The sequence below is a fragment of the Coregonus clupeaformis genome, chromosome 23 (assembly GCF_020615455.1).
Source record: "Coregonus clupeaformis isolate EN_2021a chromosome 23, ASM2061545v1, whole genome shotgun sequence".
Taxonomy (NCBI): domain Eukaryota; kingdom Metazoa; phylum Chordata; class Actinopteri; order Salmoniformes; family Salmonidae; genus Coregonus; species Coregonus clupeaformis.
The window spans coordinates 20,775,004-20,795,056 of NC_059214.1; the positions used below are offsets into that span (position 1 = coordinate 20,775,004).

A 20,053-nucleotide genomic window follows, 5' to 3' on the forward strand; every position below is an offset into this window, starting at 1 on the left:
GTGGTCTCTGCCGAAAAATCAAGTCACACTGAAGCAAAAATCCCCGGCACTTGTCCAATTCTCCATTGAACGGTTCAGGCGACGTGACAGGGGGTTCCCGATGGAAGCGAAGCCTGCATCATGTCCGAGGAACCAACTTGGGGTGCATCAAACTGGGGGTCAGAGAGAGATGGAGAACTGATAACAGACAATTTAGAGACTTGTGTAGTTAACTGAGTCACCTGGTTCAGCAGTTGATGATTATTTTCCAAAAGAGTCCGAATCAGTTGGTCATGCTGTCCTAGCAACGTTCCTTGAGCCTGGATAGCTTGTTGGAAGCTGTCTTCGTTTGCCCCGTGCTGTCTCTCTGTTGGGTCCATGGCCAGATCGTTCTGTTAGGCTATGGTTCAACCCAGCACTCAGAGAAACAAACACGACAAAGGGAGTGGAAGAAACAAAAATATTTAATAAAAGTTAAAATTGTCTTAGTCCAAAAACAACTGAAGTAAAGGAACAGAGTGGGCTAGTCGGCTCCGGAGGAAGGAGAGGCTGAGGCAGGCAGGCAGGCAGGCAGGCAGGCCGACAGGCAGGAAGGCAGGCAGGTTGGGAGGTATGTCCGAAACTAAAGACAAAACAAATGACAGGTTAAGGAGAGTGGAGAGCCAGGCTGAAGACAAAGACAAAATAACTTTACTGGTGAGCCAAGTTACCGCTCTGGTAAGAACAACGATCTGGCGCCGGTGGAGAGCCATGCCCCGGAATTAGTAGTGCAGGTTGATTAGAGAATAGGATGCAGCTGCATAGGCAGGAATCACTGGAAACAACCCGCAGCTGCACAGGAGAGGCAGATCCTGAGCACGCCCCCTGATCCACTCCAGACACACCCACATAAAGGGGACAAACACACATACAGATACAACAGACACAGAGGGGACAAAACAAGGAGGAAGGGAAACAGAAAAGGGAGAGACAAGCTGCCCACATAACAGATCTTCTCCAAGTCATTAAGGTTTCGAGGCTGACGTTTGGCAACTCGAACCTTCAGCTCCCTCCACAGATTTTCTATGGGATTAAGGTCTGGAGACTGGCTAGGCCACTCCAGGACCTTGATGTGCTTCTTCTTGAGCCACTCCTTTGTTGCCTTGGCCGTGTGTTTTGGGTCATTGTCATGCTGGAATACCCATCCACGACCCATTTTCAATGCCCTGGTTGAGGGAAGGAGGTTCTCACCCAAGATTTGACGGGACATGGCCCCGTCCATCGTCCCTTTGATGCGGTGAAGTTGTCCTGTCCCCTTAGCAGAAAAACACCTCCAAAGCATAATGTTTCCACCACTATGTTTGAGGTGGGGATGGTGTTCTTGGGGTCATAGGCAGCATTCCTCCTCCTCCAAACATGGCAAGTTGAGTTGATGCCAAAGAGCTCAATTTTGGTCTCATCTGACCACAACACTTTCACCCAGTTCTTCTCTGAATCATTCAGATGTTCATTGGCAAACTTCAGACGGGCATGTATATGTGCTTTATTGAGCAGGGGGACCTTGCGGGCGCTGCAGGATTTCAGTCCTTCACGGCATGGTGTGTTACCAATTGTTTTCTTGGTGAGTATGGTCCCAGCTGCCTTGAGATCATTGACAAGATCCTCCCGTGTAGTTCTGGGCTGATTCCTCACCGTTCTCATGATCATTGCAACTCCACGAGGTGAGATCTTGCATGGAGCCCCAGGCCGAGGGAGATTGACAGTTATTTTGTGTTTCTTCCATTTGCGAATAATTGCACCAACTGTTGTCACCTTCTCACCAAGCTGCTTGGCGATGGTCTTGTAGCCCATTCAAGCCTTGTGTAGGTCAACAATCTTGTCCCTGACATCCTTGGAGAGCTCTTTGGTCTTGGCCATGATGGAGAGTTTGGAATCTGATTAATTGATTGCTTCTGTGGACAGGTGTCTTTTATACAGGTAACAAACTGAGATTAGGAGCACTCCCTTTAAGAGTGTGCTCCTAATTTCAGCTCGTTACCTGTATAAAAGACACCTGGGAGCCAGAAATCTTTCTGATTGAGAGGGGGTCAAATACTTATTTCCCTCATTAAAATGCAAATAAATTTATAACATTTTTGACATGCGTTGTTCTGGATTTTTTTTGTTGTTATTCTGTCTCTCACTGTTCAAATAAACCTACCATTAAAATTATAGACTGATCATTTCTTTGTCAGTGGGAAAACGTACAAAATCAGCAGGGGATCAAATACTTTTTTCCCTCACTGTATATATGAATGGTCAAAGCCATCAATCATGTGACACCATTTATATCTATGTGAAGATAAAATAGCGCATTGAAGCCAAATTAAGTCGGTTAAAATGTTGTCTCATGGCGACATACAGTAACATGCACAGTTTGAGCTACTCCAGGAAGTAACTTTGCAGGCTAGCTCAGTGCTACCCCCTCTAATTGAGTAATTCAAGGTGAAGGCCGACCTGGGTACTGCAGGCTGCCATTAGCAACTAAATTATCCTTAAAACTTATTCTGTGTGCGATTTTCAAATAATCGGTTCAAGGACATCCATCTGGTGTATTAGAAGCAATTATTGGTGCCATGCTTGTCTTCGATAACCCACTCCCTTGTTCTTTACAGTGGATCTGTGTTATGCTGCTGACTTTGTTTGCTGCTAACTTTTCTGTGTCTCTCGTGTTGGTTATCATAGGGTGACCGGGGTCCAGCTGGCCCAGCAGGAATTCAGGGAGAAACTGGTATTGGACTTCCTGGACCAAAGGTACGTTTTTTCTATTATTGCTTTTGTATAACTAATGAATTGTCTTACGTTACCTGTTCCATCTCGCCATATCTTGTTTGCAGGGTGATCTGGGATTCCAGGGAAGACCCGGCCCCCCTGGTCCGCCAGGGTTGGGTGAACATGGCCAGCCAGTGAGTGGACAGAAACTGCTGACTAGCATTTTACTGTAGCATACTACATTACGTAGTTTGGTTTCATTGACAACCTGACTGATTTTTTAAAACTTTTAGTGATACTGTATATCACAGTAGGAAACATGAGCTGGGATGACAACTACAAAGGCAGTGTCATCTGACCCAATGTTGGAAAAAGGATTATGCTGGTTTATTTTACAGGGGCCTCAGGGGCCACAAGGTGTTCAAGGGGAGAAAGGACCCTACGGCGAGGGGCTCCCTGGGCCAAAGGTATGATTACGATTTTGTCATGAGAAAAAGGACAAATACAATAGAGAAATTATCTGGGTACAGATAAAATTGTATTTGTCACATGCGCCGAATACAACAGGTGTAGACATTACCGTGAAATGCTTACTTACAAGCCCTTAACCAACAATGCAGTTGAAAGAAAATAAAGTTAAGAAAATATTTACCATATAAACGAAAGTAAAAAATAAAAATAACACAATAAAATATCAATGCAAATAGTCCGGGTGGCCATTTTATTAATTACTCAGGAGTCTTATGGCTTGGGGGTAGAAGCTGTTAAGGAGCCTTTTGGACCTAGACTTGGCGCTCCGGTAACGCTTGCCATGCGGTAGCAGAGAGAACAGTCTATGACTTGGGTGACAGGAGTCTTTGAATGTTTTTTGGGCCTTCCTCTGACACCGCCTAGTTTATAGGTCCTGGATGGCAGGAAGCTTGGCCCCAGTGATGTACTGGGCTTTACACACTACCCTCTGTAGCGCTTTACGGTTGGATGTCGAGCAGTTGCCATACCAGGCGGTGATGCAACCGGATGCAACAGGATGCTCTCGATGGTGCAGCTGTATAACGTTTTGAGGATTTGGGGACCCATGCCAAATCTTTTCAGTCTCCTGAGGGGGAAAAGGCGTTGTCGTGCCCTCTTCACGACTTTCTTGGTGTGTTTGGACCATGATACTTTGTTGGTGATGTCGACACCAAGGAACTTGAAACTCTCGACCCGCTCCACTACAGCCCCGTCGATGTGAATAGGGGCGTGTTCGGCCCTCCTTTTCCTGTAGTCCACAATCATCTCCTTTGTCTTCCTCACGTTGAGGGAGAGGTTGTTGTCCTGGCATCACAATGCTAGGTCTCTGACCTCCTCCCTATAGGCTGTCTCATCGTTGTTGGTGTTCAGGCCTACCACCGTTGTGTCGTCAGCAAACATAATGATGGTGTAAATTCAATTGATTGGACATGATTTGGAAAGGCACACACCTGTCTATATAAGGTCCCACAGTTGACAGTGCATGTCAGAGCAAAAACCCAGCCATGAGGTCGAAGGAATTGTCCGTAGAGCTCAGAGACAGGATTGTGTTGAGGCACAGATCTGGGGAAGGGTACCAACAATTTTCTGCAGCATTGAAGGTCCCCAAGAACAGTGGCCTCCATCATTCTTAAATGGAAGAAGTTTGGAACCACCAAGACTCTTCCTAGAGCTGGCCGCCCGGCCAAACTGAGCAATCGGGGGAGAAGGGCCTTGATCAGGGAGGTGACCAAGATCCCGATGGTCACTCTGACAGAGCTCTAGCGTTCCTCTGTGAAGATGGGAGAACCTTCCAGAAGGTCAACCATCAGAGAGATCCTTCATGAAAACCTGCTTCAGAGCGCTCAGGACCTCAGACTGGGGTGAAGGTTCACCTTCCAATAGGACAATGACCCTAAGCACACAGCCAAGAAAACGCAGGAGTGGCTTCGGGACAAGTCTCTGAATGTCCTTTAGTGGCCCAGCCAGAGCCCGGACTTGAACCCGATCGAACATCTTTGGAGACCTGAAAATAGATGTGCAGTGACGCTCCCCATCCAACCTGACAGAGCTTGAAAGGATCTGCAGAGAAGAATGGGAGAAACTCCCCAAATACAGGTGTGCCAAGCTTGTAGCGTCATACCCAAGACTTGAGGCTGTAATCGCTGCCAAAGGTGCTTCAACAAAGTACTGAGTAAAGGGTCTGAATACTTTCGTAAATGTGATATTTCCATTTTTAAAATAAATTTGTTTAAAAAAATCTCAAAACCTGTTTTTGCTTTTTCATTAAGGGGTATTGTGTGTAGATTGATGAGGGGGAAAAACAATTTAATCAATTTTAGAATAAGGCTGTAAAGTAACAAAATGTGTAAAAAGTCAAGGGTCTGCATACTTTCCAAATGCACTGTATATGATATCTTATATGTAGACTGTTCTAACATTACATACACATGGAGAGGGCCTGGATTTACATGGGATTTAAGAATGGCAAGCAAGCACAAAATGGAACACATGAAAGCATATGACAGCACTTGGGGAGCTCATGACAGCACTTGGGAGTTCATCTTGGGTTTCATTTTAGATATATTGTCATCATAACATGTAGAGACATGAGCATCAACACACTATATCCGTTGCGTAAACGTAGAAACTATCCTCCTGAACATAGTATGTAGTAATGTTTTTCCTAATTCAAGTCAGAACCTGAAAGCAAATGACATAAAGGCACTGTTGAGAGTTTGAGTGGTTGATGCACATTTGGTAGTAGGCAGATCCTGAAAAGGAGCGCAACACAGAAAATATCCTGAGGCAACCAAACATCTGTCATAACTGTGCCAGACCCATTGGTCCTATGGGAAAGCCCCCCTCCCCAAAAAGGGTCAGGGCAGTTCTATAGGATGGGCCAACCCCCACAACAATTAATGTTCCTGTCTGCATTTCATTATTTTCTGCTAAATTGAGAAGGGCAAGCAACACTCATCAGAGGGATAACACAAACAGATTCCAATATGAATGAAAGATTTGGCAATAACATAACTACACTCATATAGGACCATATCATACTACTCACATGACAGAGACAGGTGCTAACTTAACACTCCCAGTCCCTACTACACTATTGACTGAGAACAATGAGGATAGTGCTCTGAATGTGTGAACAAGTGGCAGCTGGATGTGTGACGGGGAGAGAGCGGTGATGACTTGTCTTTGTTCTGCAGGGAGACCGGGGGCTGGATGGACCGAGAGGGCCTAGAGGACAGACGGGTGCAGGAATCAAAGGAGAAAAGGTGGGCTGTAAATACATCAGTAATGAATACCATCCACACAAGCATGCCATGTCTACCCAACAAAATACCTAATGTTCATAAACAAGCCTGAATGTCTTAGTCAGCAATTATATACAGGCGTCTCCTTGGAATGCTCCATTGAGAAAGAAAAGGCTAAATCTCTAGTTACTGTGGAGAAGTTGAAGGTGGGATTATTTTCGCACTATCTGTTGTAGGATTCAATAAACAACCATGTTATGTTAGAAGTAAAGGTTTTCAAGCACATTTATTGGTGGTTACAGATTTTAGCCCTCTGTAGTCAGAAACAAGATTTGAGGAAGGCACTCATGCAGATATTCAGCCTGGTGATTCTATTAGTACCAATGATCTTGATTTTAAGGCATATCCCACTGGGCACACACTGGTTGAATTAACATTGTTTCCATGTCATTTCAACAAAATTACGCTGAACCAACGTGAAATAGACGTTGAATTGACGTCTGTGCCTTGTGGGACAGGCCAATATGCTCATAAAGGGTTAAATACCAACCTAGTCCCTCAACCCGCTCTATATTTGACCTCAGGGTGAGTTCGGGCCTCCAGGTCATCCAGGGCTTGTTGGACTTACAGGAGCCGGCATCCAGGGGGAGAAGGTAAACTGAGTGGCTAAAAGTAACATAATACTACACTTGCATGTACACTACCAGAATCATGTACTACATGATTCCATGTGTTATGTCATAGTTTTGATGTCTTCACTATTATTCTACAATGTAGAAAATAATACAAATAAAGAAAAACCCTTGAATGAGTAGGTGTGTCCAAACTTTTGACTGGTACTGTACATCACATACACTGACATGTGATTGTTATCCCTCAGGGAGTGGAGGGCCCCAGGGGTCCACCTGGCGGCAGAGGGCCACAAGGAGAGGGCTTACCTGGACCTAAGGTTGGTGTTACTCCTAGATAATGTCCATGCCAAGCCGTGATGGAGGCCTTGGGAGTTCTCTAAATGCTGTTGTTTGTAGCTTTCATGTTTTGGCATGGTGGATTTCTTCAAATGCTACTTTCCATTATCTTACTTCCAGGGCGATCAAGGTTTACCAGGAGAGCTTGGAGCTACAGGGGAGAGAGGTGTTGGTGAGCCAGGGCCAAAGGTAAGACAAATACTTTATCCACCCTCATCCAAATAGTAAAGAAATGCCTTCTCAAATAAGCCTGGTGAACACTCAGCGGCCAGTTTATTAGGTACACCGACTGAACGTTAGAATGGGCAAAACGGGTGACCTAAGCAACTTTGGCCATATCTAGACTTGACAGTTCATGCCGCTTTAATATTCTGATCATAGAGTTCCGATCATGGAATTCCGAACGCGTCATGTGTCTACACCTACATTTAAATGTGTCTACCATGTCCACAGTGTGTCCGGATTCCCTTTTCCCGCACTATATTCAAATGCCAGTATGCATTCTACAAATGGTGGAATAGGGAAAATCTGAAAATAACACAACAACAACTGATGGCAGTAGCTAACTACTGTAGCTAACCTCTGTATCTAGCCAGCAAGCAAGCAAACGGTTTAGCATAACTCTAGCCAAACAAAAAATAGTTTTTCTAAATATTAGCTAGCTGGCTAGCATTTATGAGTCCAGCAAACACGTTCCTCACATGCCAGGAACGTATTTCCTCGAAAGGTATAATGAAAAGGTGCCTCTCGGTCCCAAAACACAAGTTTTCTGGAGACTTGTGGTAAGAGTGCTGATGACCTCACCCACTGTATGCACTTTCTGTAGCCTGATTGCGTCAGTCTTTTCAATGCAACCTACGTATTCAGATAGCAGAAGTCGCATGTAAGTGTCAAGTGTAGACACGACATTTGAGCATGGTATGTTCATCGATGCCAGACGCGCCGGTTCCAGTATCTCAGAAACGGAGGGCCTCCTGGGCTTTTCACACGTGACAGTTTCTAGGGTTTCCTGTCAATGGTGCGACAAACAAAAAACATCCAGTCAGCGGCAGTCCTGTGGGCGAAAACAGCTCGTTGATGAGAGGTCGAAAGAGAATGGCAAGAATCGTGCAAGCTAACAGTCGGGCCACAAACAGGCAAATAACGGTGCAGTACAACTGTGGTGTGCAGAACAGCACGGTCCTTGTCACGGATGGTCTATTGCAACAGACGACCACACCAGGTTCCACTCCAATCAGCTAAAAACAAGAAGAAGCGGCTCCAGTGGGCAGGCGATCACCAAAACCTGACAATTTGAGGAGTGGAAAAACATTGCCTGGTCCGACGAATCCCGGTTCCTGTTGCGTCATGCTGATGGCAGAGTCAGGATTTGGCGTAAGAAGCATGAGTCCATGGCCACATCCTGCCTGGTGTCAACGGTATAGGATGGCGGCGGTGTTGTAATGGTGTGGGGAATGTTTTCCTGGCACACGTTAGGTTCCTTGATACCAATTGAGCAACGTTTCCATGAATTCAGGCTGTTCTGGAGGCAAAGGGGGGTTAGACACCGTACTAGATGGGTGTACCTAATAAACTGGCCACTGAGTATTTTAGAAAGCAATTTGTTTCTTTTTCAGGGTGAGCCTGGTGCATCTGGCCTGGCTGGCTTACCTGGTCTTCCAGGAGAGGATGGGGCTCCAGGACAGAAGGTGTGTTATTTCACCTTTACACCACTTCTATAGATACAATATAGTTCTATAGATACAGTATACCACAACAAAAGGGAATGTGCCAATGTGAAATGGTTTGTGTCTGCCCCCTCTGCCAGGGTGAGTTTGGTATTGCTGGCCTCAGAGGTCCTGAGGGAGCAGCAGGGATCGGCACCCAGGGCGAGAAGGTAGATTTCACATCCTTACCCTTCTGTCATACTAACCTGTAAGCACCAAGAGGGGGTCATGTAAATGCTGTGTGCTCCACCCCTCCCAGGGAGACCAGGGTCAGAGGGGTATCCGTGGATTACATGGACCTCCTGGCATGACCGGACCCTCAGGGGCAAAGGTGAGAATAACACAATAACACTGTCTGAGACCGAACACGGTCTGATCACTACAGGGCAGGTGTATTGTTACTGTGACAACTCTGAATTTGAAAAATCGTCATTGATTCAACCAAAATAGTAATGTATTTTACAGATTGTATTTAGTAAACATCTTAATTTTTTGGTTTGAGTTCAACCAAAATACTATAGATCAGGGCTCTCCAACACTGTTCCTGGAGAGTTACCCTCCTGTAGGTTTGCAATCCAATCCCAGTTGTAACGCACCTGATTCAGCTTATCAACCAGCTAATTATTAGAATCAGCTGCGCTAGATAAGGGTTAGAGCGAAAACCTAGAGGTCGGTAGCTCTCCAGGAACAGGGTTGGCGAGCCCTGCTCTAGATGATTAAATAAATGGCCCAAACATCTCTGCAGAAAGAGAGTGTACCCAAAAGTGCTTCAGCCCAGCTTGAACAAAAAAGGGAATCAAGTGCTCAACTGAGAGACTTGAAAGTCCAAAAAACATTCCTTACACTCGAACACTTCAACATGTGACTATCCGGGAAAATAAGGTTAAAAGGAGCACCTTGTGTCTGCATTTAATTTATTGATGATAAATGTTTGTATGTCCCGTCAATAAATGCTCAGATCAATACAGACACAGAGTGCTTATTTTTTCTTTATTTTCACCAGTTGAAGTGTCCTGGGGTATAAGGAATGTCTCTGCAGGCTGTAAGGAGTGCGTGGATAAAGGGAGTGTACACTATACAGTGGCTTGCGAAAGTATTCACCCCCCTTGGCATTTTTCCTATTTAGTTGCCTTACAACCTGGAATTAAAATTGATTTTTGGGGGGTTTATATCATTTGATTTACACAACATGCCTACCACTTTGAAGATGCAAAATATTTTTTCTTGTGAAACAAACAAGAAATAAGACAAAAAAACTGAACTTGAGCGTGCATAACTAGGCCATTCCAAGACATAAGTATGTGGACACCCCTTCAAATGAGTGGGTTCGGCTATTTCAGCCACACCCATTTATGACAGGTGTATAAAATTGAGCACACCGCCATGCAATCTCCATAGTCAAACATTGGCAGTAGAATGGCCCGTACTGAAGAGCTCAGTGACTTTCAACGTGGCACTGTCATAGGATGCCACCTTTCCAACAAGTCAGTTGGTCAAATTTCTGCCCTGCTAGAGCTGCCCCGGTCAACTGTAAGTGCTGTTATTGTGAAGTGGAAACGTCTAGGAGCAACAACGGCTCAGCCGCGAAGTGGTAGGCCGCACAATCTCACAGAACGGGACCGCCGAGTGCTGAAGCGCGTACAATTGTCTGTCCTTAGTTGCAACACTCACTACCGAGTTCCAAACTGCCTCTGGAAGCAACGTCAGCACAAGAACTGTTCGTCGGGAGCTTCATGAAATGGATTTCCATGGCCGAGCAGCTGCACATAAACCTAAGATCACCATGCGCAAAGCCAGGTGTCGACTGGAGTGGTGTAAAGCTCGCCGCCATTGGACTCTGGAGCAGTGGAAATGCGTTCTCTGGAGTGATGAATCACGCTTCACCATCTGGCAGTCCGGCGGACAAATCTGGGTTTGGCAGATGCCAGGAGAATGCTACCTGCCCCAATGCATAGTGCCAACTGTAAAGTTTGGTGGAGGAGGAATAATTGTCCGGGGCTGTTTTTCAAGGTTCGGGCTAGGCCCCTTAGTTCCAGTGAAGGGAAATCTTAACGCTACAGCATACAATTATATTCTAGATGATTCTGTGCTTGCTGGTATGCTGAGATCGGTGGAAGAACTTGACTGGCCTGCACAGAGCCCTGACATCAACCCCATCGAACAGGCCTAATTGCCCAACATCAGTGTCCGACCTCACTAATGCTCTTGTGGCTGAATGGAAGGAAGTCCCTTCAGCAATGTTCCTACATCTAGTGGATAGACTTCCCAGAAGAGTGGAGGCTTTTATAGCTGCAAATGGGGGACCAACTCCATATTAATGCCCATGAATTTGGAATGAGATGTTCGACTAGCAGATGTCCATCTGCTTTTGGTCATGTAGTGTATCAAGAGTTCAAGTGAAATTATTGCCCATTCTTCTTTCAGGGGGAGCCTGGCACACCGGGCCGACTGGGCATGCCAGGACTACCAGGACGGGCCATTGCAGGTCCTAAGGTAAGAAATACACATCTATTAACATCCTGTTTCTCTATGCAGGTCTTGTCAAGTACTGTACGTAAGAAACACTGTTACACACAGTTCATTGCCATGCATCATCAGATCCTGGCTGATAAACAGCATTGTGATTTCCCTATCTCGCTCTCTGTCTCAGGGTGATCTAGGCCCTCCTGGTCCGTTTGGGCCTATTGGAGAGACAGGCTATGGGCTGCCTGGACCAAAGGTAAGTGTTGCAGTTACCAACAAATAAATCACAAAAAACTGTGGTGAAAGTTACCATGAGGCATACAGGTGTAGGATCTTTGATCACCCTGTTGTTGCAGGAAATGTCCTACACAGCTGGAAATAATAATAGTGGGTGCTTATATTTGTCCTATTTTACACATGTGAATTAATACGCATGTGTGAATTAGATATGTGTATTTTGCATATCCCAACTCTCCCTGAGACACCCTCTGAGAGTGGGGTCACGGTCAGGGTCTGTCGACGGCGACCCTGAAGCAATTAGGGTTAAGTGCCTTGCTCAAGGGCACATCAACAGATTTTTCACCTTGTCGGCTAAGGGATTCGAATTGGCAACCTTTTAGTTACTGGCCCAAAGCTATAACCGCTCAACTACCTGTCGCCCAAATGCAAACTTGTAGTGTATTGAAGGTTTTAAAAGCTTCTAAAGTTTGTAATTTCTACTTTAAAATGTCAGACTTGATTTGCCCTAAATAAAAATTTATCAATCCCTACAAAAATATCAATTAATTATAATCCACACAATCATTCACATTTCCTGTTGCTGCAGGATTATTTTCCTGCTGTTAGAAAATTCTCAAATTAAGATCCTACACCTGTATGATATGCTCATTATTTGAATGATGTTTTACCAGGGCAACCGTGGTAATCCTGGTCCACTAGGTCAATTTGGGCCCAAAGGTGAAGGTTTCCCTGGACCAGTGGTGAGTAGTACCAACAACCCAACCTACAAACTCATGAATCTCCATGTCCTAATTGCAGATTGGTCCAGTTTAGTCAAACTCAGTCTCATGAAGTTTTGGTTGTCCCCTGTTCCTCCTTTAGGGTCCTCCAGGCCTTCCAGGTCTACAGGGAGAGCAGGGCCCTGAGGGCGTTGGCATCCCAGGACCTAAGGTACTTCTTATTTATCTGGCCCTAAATCCTCTTTGCATGTCAATCTGCTACAACCTAGTGCATGGGAATATGAAATGTGTATTGTTTGTGATTGTAAATATGTCTGTCCCAGGGAGACATTGGCTTCAGAGGATTGGCAGGTTTGCCAGGCCCAACGGGAGAGGGTGTGCAAGGACCACCGGTATGAAGCTAACATTAATCTCTGACAAAAACAGAGATTCCTTATGTAGACAGAGGTCACAGTCTGAGTGTAATGAGTGACATACACTATATATATAAAAGTATGTGGACACCCCTTCAAATTAGTGGATTCAGCTATTTCAGCCACACCCGTTGCTGACAGGTGTATAAAATCGAGCACACCGCCATGCAAATTCCATAGACAAACATTGGCAGTAGAATGGCCCATCCTGAACAGCTCAGTGACTTTCAACGTGGCACCTTTCCAACAAGTCAGTTTGTCACATTTCTGCCCTGCTAGAGCTGCCCCGGTCAACTGTAAGTGCTGTTATTGTGAAGTGGAAACGTCTAGGAGCAACAACGGCTCAGCCGCGAAGTGGTAGGCCACACAAGCTCACAGAATGGGACCGCTGAAGCGCGTACCGCGTAAAAATCGTCTTTCCTCCGTTGCAACACTCACTACCGAGTTCCAAACTGCCTATGGAAACAACGTCAGCACAATAACTGTTTGTCAGGAGCTTCATGAAATGGGTTTCCATGGCCGATCAGCCGCACACAAGCCTAAGATCAGCATGCGCAATGCCAAGCGTCGGCTGGAGTGGTGTAAAGCTCGCCGCCATTGGAGCAGTGAATCATGCTTCACCATCTGGCAGTCCGACGGACGAATCTGGGTTTGGCGGATGCCAGGAGAACGCTACCTGCCCCAATGCGTAGTGCCAACTGTAAAGTTTGGTGGAGGAGGAATAATGGTCTGGGGCTGTTTTTCATGGTTCGGGCTAGGCCCCTTAGTTCCAGTGAAAGGAAATCTTAACACTACAGCATACAATGACATTCTAGAAGATTCTGTGCTTCCAACTTTGTGGCAACAGTTTGGGAAGGCCCTTTCCTGTTTCAGCATGACAATGCCCCCGTGCACAAAGCGAGGTCCATACAGAAATGGTTTGTCGAGATTGGTGTGGAAGAACTTGACTGGCCTGCACAGAGCCCTGACCTCAACCCCATCGAACACCTTTGGGATGAATTGGAACGCCGACTGCGAGCCTAATCGCTCAACATCAGTGCCCGACCTCACTAATGCTCTCGTGGCTGAATGGAAGCAAGTCCCCGCAGCAATGTTCCAACATCTAGTGGAAAGCCTTCCCAGAAGAGTGGAGGCTGTTTTAGCAGCAAACGGGGGACCAACTCTATATTAATGCCCATGATTTTGGAATGAGATGTTCGACGAGCAGGTGTCCACATACTTTTGGTCATGTAGTGTACCATATCACATATCAGTAGTCCAGCAGTGATGGCAATGCCAAACTTAATTTGTTGATTAGAGTCTGTAGTCTGTCTGTCCCCTCCTATAACACTAGCATCATTGGTTTCTAGGGTAACATTGGAAGGCCAGGACCCCATGGTCCATCAGGGCCCCCAGGGGAAGGTCTGCAGGGCCCCAAGGTATGTTAATTAACATAGTACATTCCTGACCTATGACCTTCAGTGTGTTGCACTTTTCCAGGTATCTGACCTTTTTTAAATGACCACCCTATGGGTCTTGTTTTGATTTATGGTTCATCTTTTGTTTTTAGGGTGAGCAGGGGTCTCAGGGTGTGACAGGGCCAAGGGGACCCTCAGGGGAAGGATTCCCAGGAGCTAAGGTAAGATGTATGCTTAACCTCATGGCACTCGTCTACTGATGGATGCAGTGACCTTGTCTCTAACAGCAATCCTCCTGTCTCTTCACTGAAGGGTGACCGTGGCTTGCAGGGTGAGAGAGGAAATAAGGGTGGAGTGGGTGATCTGGGAGATCATGGGGTTCCTGGAGAGTCTGTGAGTCTTGAAATGTGTCTATGTCATATTTTACAACATTTCAAAGTCATGGTATATGATCAATCCATGAATTTAAATGTTTTCTTGTATCTCAGGGGAGACCAGGAATAAAAGGTGAAGCCGGCCTTACAGTAAGTTCACAAACTTTGCATACTACATCATTGATGCTGTGATATAGAAAAAAAATATGATAAATGAATGTAACTCACACTCCTATCACTTCCAGAGAGAAGACATCATTAAATTGATCAAGGAAATCTGTGGTGAGACTGTTTAACCGTGATAATAACAAATCTAAGCTAAAATATGAAGCATAGATGAAATCATGTTAGTAGCTATTCAGCATCTCTCTCATGCTTTCAGGATGTGGGATCAAGTGCAAGGAGATGCCAATGGAACTTGTTTTCGTCATTGACAGCTCAGAGAGTGTTGGTCCAGAAAACTTTGAAATCATCAAGGACTTTGTCACAGCGTTGGTAGACCGTACCACTGTTGGACGTAATGCCACCAGAATTGGACTGGTAATGTACAGTCTGGATGTCCAACTGGAGTTCAACCTGGCGCGCTACATGACCAAGCAGGATGTTAAGGAGGCCATCAGGAAAATGCCCTACATGGGTGAGGGCACCTACACTGGCACTGCCATCCGGAAGGCTACCCAGGAAGCCTTCTACAGTGCCCGTACTGGGGTCAGGAAGGTGGCCATTGTCATCACAGATGGAAAGACAGACAAACGAGAACCTGTGAAGCTAGACATTGCTGTGAGGGAGGCCCATGCTGCCAACATTGAGATGTATGCCCTGGGGATTGTTAACACCTCAGATACTACCCAGGACGAGTTCATGCGTGAGCTCAATCTGATCGCCTCTGACCCTGACAGTGAACATATGTACCTCATCGACGACTTCAACACTCTACCAGGTGACTAACACGGCCATACGTCTCACCTAGCTATCTTAAGATGAATCCACTAATTGTAAGTCGCTCTGGATAAGAGTGTCTGCTAAATGACAAGAAATGTCTTATGTAAAATGTGTATAGTATCACACATTACTTAATACAAAGCTGATGTATAGTAATCACAACTGACTTAGAGATACAGTGAGGGAAAAAAGTATTTGATCCCCTGCTGATTTTGTACGTTTGCCCACTGACAAAGAAATGATCAGTCTATAATTTTAATGGTAGGTCTATTTGAACAGTGAGAGACAGAATAACAACAAAGAAATCAAGGAAAACACATGTCAAAAATGTTATAAATTGATATGCATTTTAATGAGAGAAATAAGTAGCATAACACAGATCCACTGTAAAGAACAAGGGAGTGGGTTATCGAAGACAAGCATGGCACCAATAATTGCTTCTAATACACCAGATGGATGTCCTTGAACCGATTATTTGAAAATCGCACACAGAAGAAGTTTTAAGGATAATTTAGTTGCTAATGGCAGCCTGCAGTACCCAGGTCGGCCTTCACCTTGAATTACTCAATTAGAGGGGGTAGCACTGAGCTAGCCTGCAAAGTTACTTCCTGGAGTAGCTCAAACTGTGCATGTTACTGTATGTCGCCATGAGACAACATTTTAACCGACTTAATTTGGCTTCAATGCGCTATTTTATCTTCACATAGATATAAATGGTGTCACATGATTGATGGCTTTGACCATTCATATATACAGTGAGGGAAAAAAGTATTTGATCCCCTGCTGATTTTGTACGTTTTCCCACTGACAAAGAAATGATCAGTCTATAACTTTAATGGTAGGTTTATTTGAACAGTGAGAGACAGAATAACAACAAAAAAATCCAGAACAACGCATGTCAAAAATGTTATAAATTTATTTGCATTTTAATGAGGGAAATAAGTATTTGACCCCCTCTCAATCAGAAAGATTTCTGACTCCCAGGTGTCTTTTATACAGGTAACGAGCTGAAATTAGGAGCACACTCTTAAAGGGAGTGCTCCTAATCTCAGTTTGTTACCTGTATAAAAGACACCTGTCCACAGAAGCAATCAATCAATCAGATTCCAAACTCTCCACCATGGCCAAGACCAAAGAGCTCTCCAAGGATGTCAGGGACAAGATTGTTGACCTACACAAGGCTTGAATGGGCTACAAGACCATCGCCAAGCAGCTTGGTGAGAAGGTGACAACAGTTGGTGCAATTATTCGCAAATGGAAGAAACACAAAATAACTGTCAATCTCCCTCGGCCTGGGGCTCCATGCAAGATCTCACCTCGTGGAGTTGCAATGATCATGAGAACGGTGAGGAATCAGCCCAGAACTACACGGGAGGATCTTGCCAATGATCTCAAGGCAGCTGGGACCATACTCACCAAGAAAACAATTGGTAACACACTATGCCGTGAAGGACTGAAATCCTGCAGCGCCCGCAAGGTCCCCCTGCTCAATAAAGCACATATACATGCCCGTCTGAAGTTTGCCAATGAACATCTGAATGATTCAGAGAAGAACTGGGTGAAAGTGTTGTGGTCAGATGAGACCAAAATTGAGCTCTTTGGCATCAACTCAACTTGCCATGTTTGGAGGAGGAGGAATGCTGCCTATGACCCCAAGAACACCATCCCCACCTCAAACATAGTGGTGGAAACATTATCCTAAGGGGTTGTTTTTCTGCTAAGGGGACAGGACAACTTCACCGCATCAAAGGGATGATGGACGGGGCCATGTACCGTCAAATCTTGGGTGAGAACCTCCTTCCCTCAGCCAGGGCATTGAAAATGGGTCGTGGATGGGTATTCCAGCATGACAATGACCCAAAACACACGGCCAAGGCAACAAAGGAGTGGCTCAAGAAGAAGCACATTAAGGTCCTGGAGTGGCCTAGCCAGTCTCCAGACCTTAATCCCATAGAAATTCTGTGGAGGGAGCTGAAGGTTCGAGTTGCCAAACGTCAGCCTTGAAACCTTAATGACTTGGAGAAGATCTGCAAAGAGGAGTGGAACAAAATCCCTCCTGAGATGTGTGCAAACCTAGTGGCCAACTACAAGAAACGTCTGACCTCTGTGATTGCCAACAAGGGTTTTGCCACCAAGTACTAAGACATGTTTTGCAGAGGGGTCAAATACTTATTTCCCTCATTAAAATGCAAATCAATTTTTAACATTTTTGACATGCGTTTTTCTGGATTTTTTTGTTGTTATTCTGTCTCTCACTGTTCAAATAAACCTACCATTAAAATGATAGACTGATCATGTCTTTGTCAGTGGGCAAACGTACAAAATCAGCAGGGGATCGAATACTTTTTTCCCTCACTGTATCATACACTTTAACTGAGGTTGTTATTTCTCTTCTTCTGTCTTTCAGCTCTGGAGTCAAAACTTGTTAGCCAGTTCTGTGAGGATGAGAATGGAGCCCTTGTGATGAATCGCATCGCTAATGGCTTTGGAACCAATGGGAACAATGGCTATGGGAACCACAGATATGGTCAGGAAGCCTATGGGAATAACGGACATGGGAATAACGGCTATGGGGACAGCGGCTATGGAAACACCTATCATGAGGATCCTATCCTAAATCCTAATAGACGCACCAGTTCCCAGAGTTACATCAGAGGCCGTGGAGATACCTTTGCTCTGCCCCTCAACGCTGGACCACTCCCAGTACAGGTCCATGTAATCCTTTACAGGACAGATTTATATCATACAAAGTAACTCTCCTTAGGTTTTTATAGAGGAGCAATTGAATGATTGCTTTGTAATAGTTGTGGTCATTGCTCTGTTAATTCAATTTTATCAGTAAAGTTGTTGAGTTACTGTCTAACTAATATATGTGTGTGTGTGTGTATTCATCCAGGTGGAGGATGATGAGGAGGGTGAAGATTTAGACATAAGGACCCATGTGCGAGGAGGTATTGTGGCTGTAGTTAACAAGACAGTATCCATCCTCCCTGCAAGGGAAAGCTCCCACTCCAACACAGCTGGAGTATCATCATCATCAGGATCATCATCATCATCCTCCGGAACATCGGGTTCAGCTTCATCCACCAGCTCAGGCCAATTTCGGCCGGTATCAATTCCTAATACCATTTCCCCCCAAGGTTAGGACCTCTCACTGCAACATGTTCACAACTAGATCAAAAGTCACATCATCTCTAAATACTGTATGTTTTAGATAAAGAAACTGGGTCAATTCTGTCTGACATTCAATTATGTCTTAACAACTTTTCTAATGCCCTGAATGTCATACTTCTCCTTCTATGTTGTTCTGTCAGAGTCTGTCCCGCTTGATTCCCGGTGTAACCTGAGTTTGGACCAAGGCACCTGTCGAGAGTATAAAATCCGGTGGTATTACGACAAACAGGCCAATTCATGTGCACAGTTCTGGTATGGAGGCTGTGAAGGAAATGCCAACCGCTTTGAGACTGAGGATGAATGCAAGAAGATCTGTGTTCTATCTAGAACAGGTATGTCCCACAGCTCGTGGTAATCTTAAGCCGCTGTGCTCTGTTTTCTGGCATTCTTTTTGACATGCTCTTCCCTCTATTTTCCACAGCTGGTTAAAACAGGCAGATGATCAATCAACTCATCTGTACAATATTCCATGGAAACCAACCAAAGTGGAGAAGACTATTTGAATATTTCATGTAATAGTCTACTACTGTTTGATATCTAAATATATTTTAAAACAGGCATTTATCGTTGGGAAAAAACTCCACTTTGCACTCTCTTTCTCTCTCTCTCTTTTCCCCCCCTCCCCCCTCCCCCTCTCCCCCCCCCCCCCCCCCCCTCTCTCTCTCTCTCTCTCTCTCTCTCTCTCTCTCTCTCTCTCTCTCTCTCTCTCTCTCTCTCTCTCTCTCTCTCTCTCTCTCTCTCTCTCTCTCTCTCTCTCTCTCTCTCTCTCACAAAGGTGCAAAGAATAAGGGAGGGACACACCATTTCAAGATTTCATGAAGTTGCCTTACTTTTCAGATGTATTACCATCTGAACAACACCTTCCTAAACGAACAAATCTTTATGTGGACTTTATTTGAGGAAGTCTGAATTTGAAGAAAATATAAGGGTGATATGGTATTTTACTACATTAGAAAAGTGATCCTATCTTACTCTCATTATATTGATATTGCAGAATTAGCTAATCCATTCAATACCTCAATGTTACTCAACATTACCTTAGGGCTTAGGCTGTTCTGAACAAAGAGGATAGGTTCAAACCCAGCTTTTGTCATTTCAGGTTTACATGAGAAAAACATCACACAACGTAAATTCTCAAAACTCTGAGTCAAGCACATTATGCTGTTCCACACTGAATATTGTCTTATAGTATCAGGATAGAGACTCATTTTTTTGTAGTATATATTTTGAATTCATTTTTTAAAGGAAACTAAATTAAGTAGGTGTGGTCATTATTTTTCTTGTTTGTTTAATGATATTAATTACTCCATTTTGGCGATATAGGCCAGGCGGCAGGTCTACAAGTGACAGTATGCAATTTACTAAGCATTTTTCTGTTTTGGAAAATGTGATGATTGGAAATTGCACATCACTGTTGATGAAAAAGCTAATTTGAAATTAATTACCACATTTTTTGTTGGCTGGTTTTGATTATTTTGTTTTTAGGAATAAAACGTTGAATAAGTTGTGTGTTACTTTATTACTTCACTGTCAGATGAACAGGTAAAGTTGCCAAATTAACATACTACAAACAAATCCACCTGTATTTGCATTGCTGATGGCACACAATTACCTAGAAAAGCGTTATAAGGGGAACATGTGCTTGCTATTTACCCAGAAGAAACGCAGTTTGCTTTTCTATCTAGTCTCTTGTG

General features: G+C 44.6%; 1 protein-coding gene across 2 annotated transcripts in view; it reads left to right on the forward strand.

Moving 5' to 3' along the window:
* LOC121536802 (collagen alpha-1(XXVIII) chain-like) overlaps positions 1 to 18,963 on the forward strand; it is a 35,767-nt gene extending 16,804 nt beyond the window's left edge. For both annotated transcript variants that reach the window (XM_041844364.2, XM_041844365.2), the window contains exons 12-36: positions 2,683 to 2,751; positions 2,835 to 2,903; positions 3,108 to 3,176; positions 5,916 to 5,984; positions 6,548 to 6,616; positions 6,844 to 6,912; positions 7,052 to 7,120; positions 8,548 to 8,619; positions 8,739 to 8,807; positions 8,897 to 8,968; positions 11,062 to 11,130; positions 11,288 to 11,356; positions 12,012 to 12,080; positions 12,202 to 12,270; positions 12,383 to 12,451; positions 13,822 to 13,890; positions 14,022 to 14,090; positions 14,182 to 14,262; positions 14,358 to 14,393; positions 14,489 to 14,525; positions 14,626 to 15,183; positions 17,593 to 17,894; positions 18,082 to 18,325; positions 18,500 to 18,691; positions 18,781 to 18,963. In XM_041844364.2, the coding sequence (XP_041700298.1) occupies positions 2,683 to 2,751; positions 2,835 to 2,903; positions 3,108 to 3,176; positions 5,916 to 5,984; positions 6,548 to 6,616; positions 6,844 to 6,912; positions 7,052 to 7,120; positions 8,548 to 8,619; positions 8,739 to 8,807; positions 8,897 to 8,968; positions 11,062 to 11,130; positions 11,288 to 11,356; positions 12,012 to 12,080; positions 12,202 to 12,270; positions 12,383 to 12,451; positions 13,822 to 13,890; positions 14,022 to 14,090; positions 14,182 to 14,262; positions 14,358 to 14,393; positions 14,489 to 14,525; positions 14,626 to 15,183; positions 17,593 to 17,894; positions 18,082 to 18,325; positions 18,500 to 18,691; positions 18,781 to 18,788 (2,637 nt within the window). In that variant the 3' untranslated portion in view covers positions 18,789 to 18,963. The remainder of the gene's footprint in view (positions 1 to 2,682; positions 2,752 to 2,834; positions 2,904 to 3,107; positions 3,177 to 5,915; positions 5,985 to 6,547; positions 6,617 to 6,843; positions 6,913 to 7,051; positions 7,121 to 8,547; positions 8,620 to 8,738; positions 8,808 to 8,896; positions 8,969 to 11,061; positions 11,131 to 11,287; positions 11,357 to 12,011; positions 12,081 to 12,201; positions 12,271 to 12,382; positions 12,452 to 13,821; positions 13,891 to 14,021; positions 14,091 to 14,181; positions 14,263 to 14,357; positions 14,394 to 14,488; positions 14,526 to 14,625; positions 15,184 to 17,592; positions 17,895 to 18,081; positions 18,326 to 18,499; positions 18,692 to 18,780) is intronic.
* The last annotated feature ends 1,090 nt before the right edge of the window (positions 18,964 to 20,053 follow it).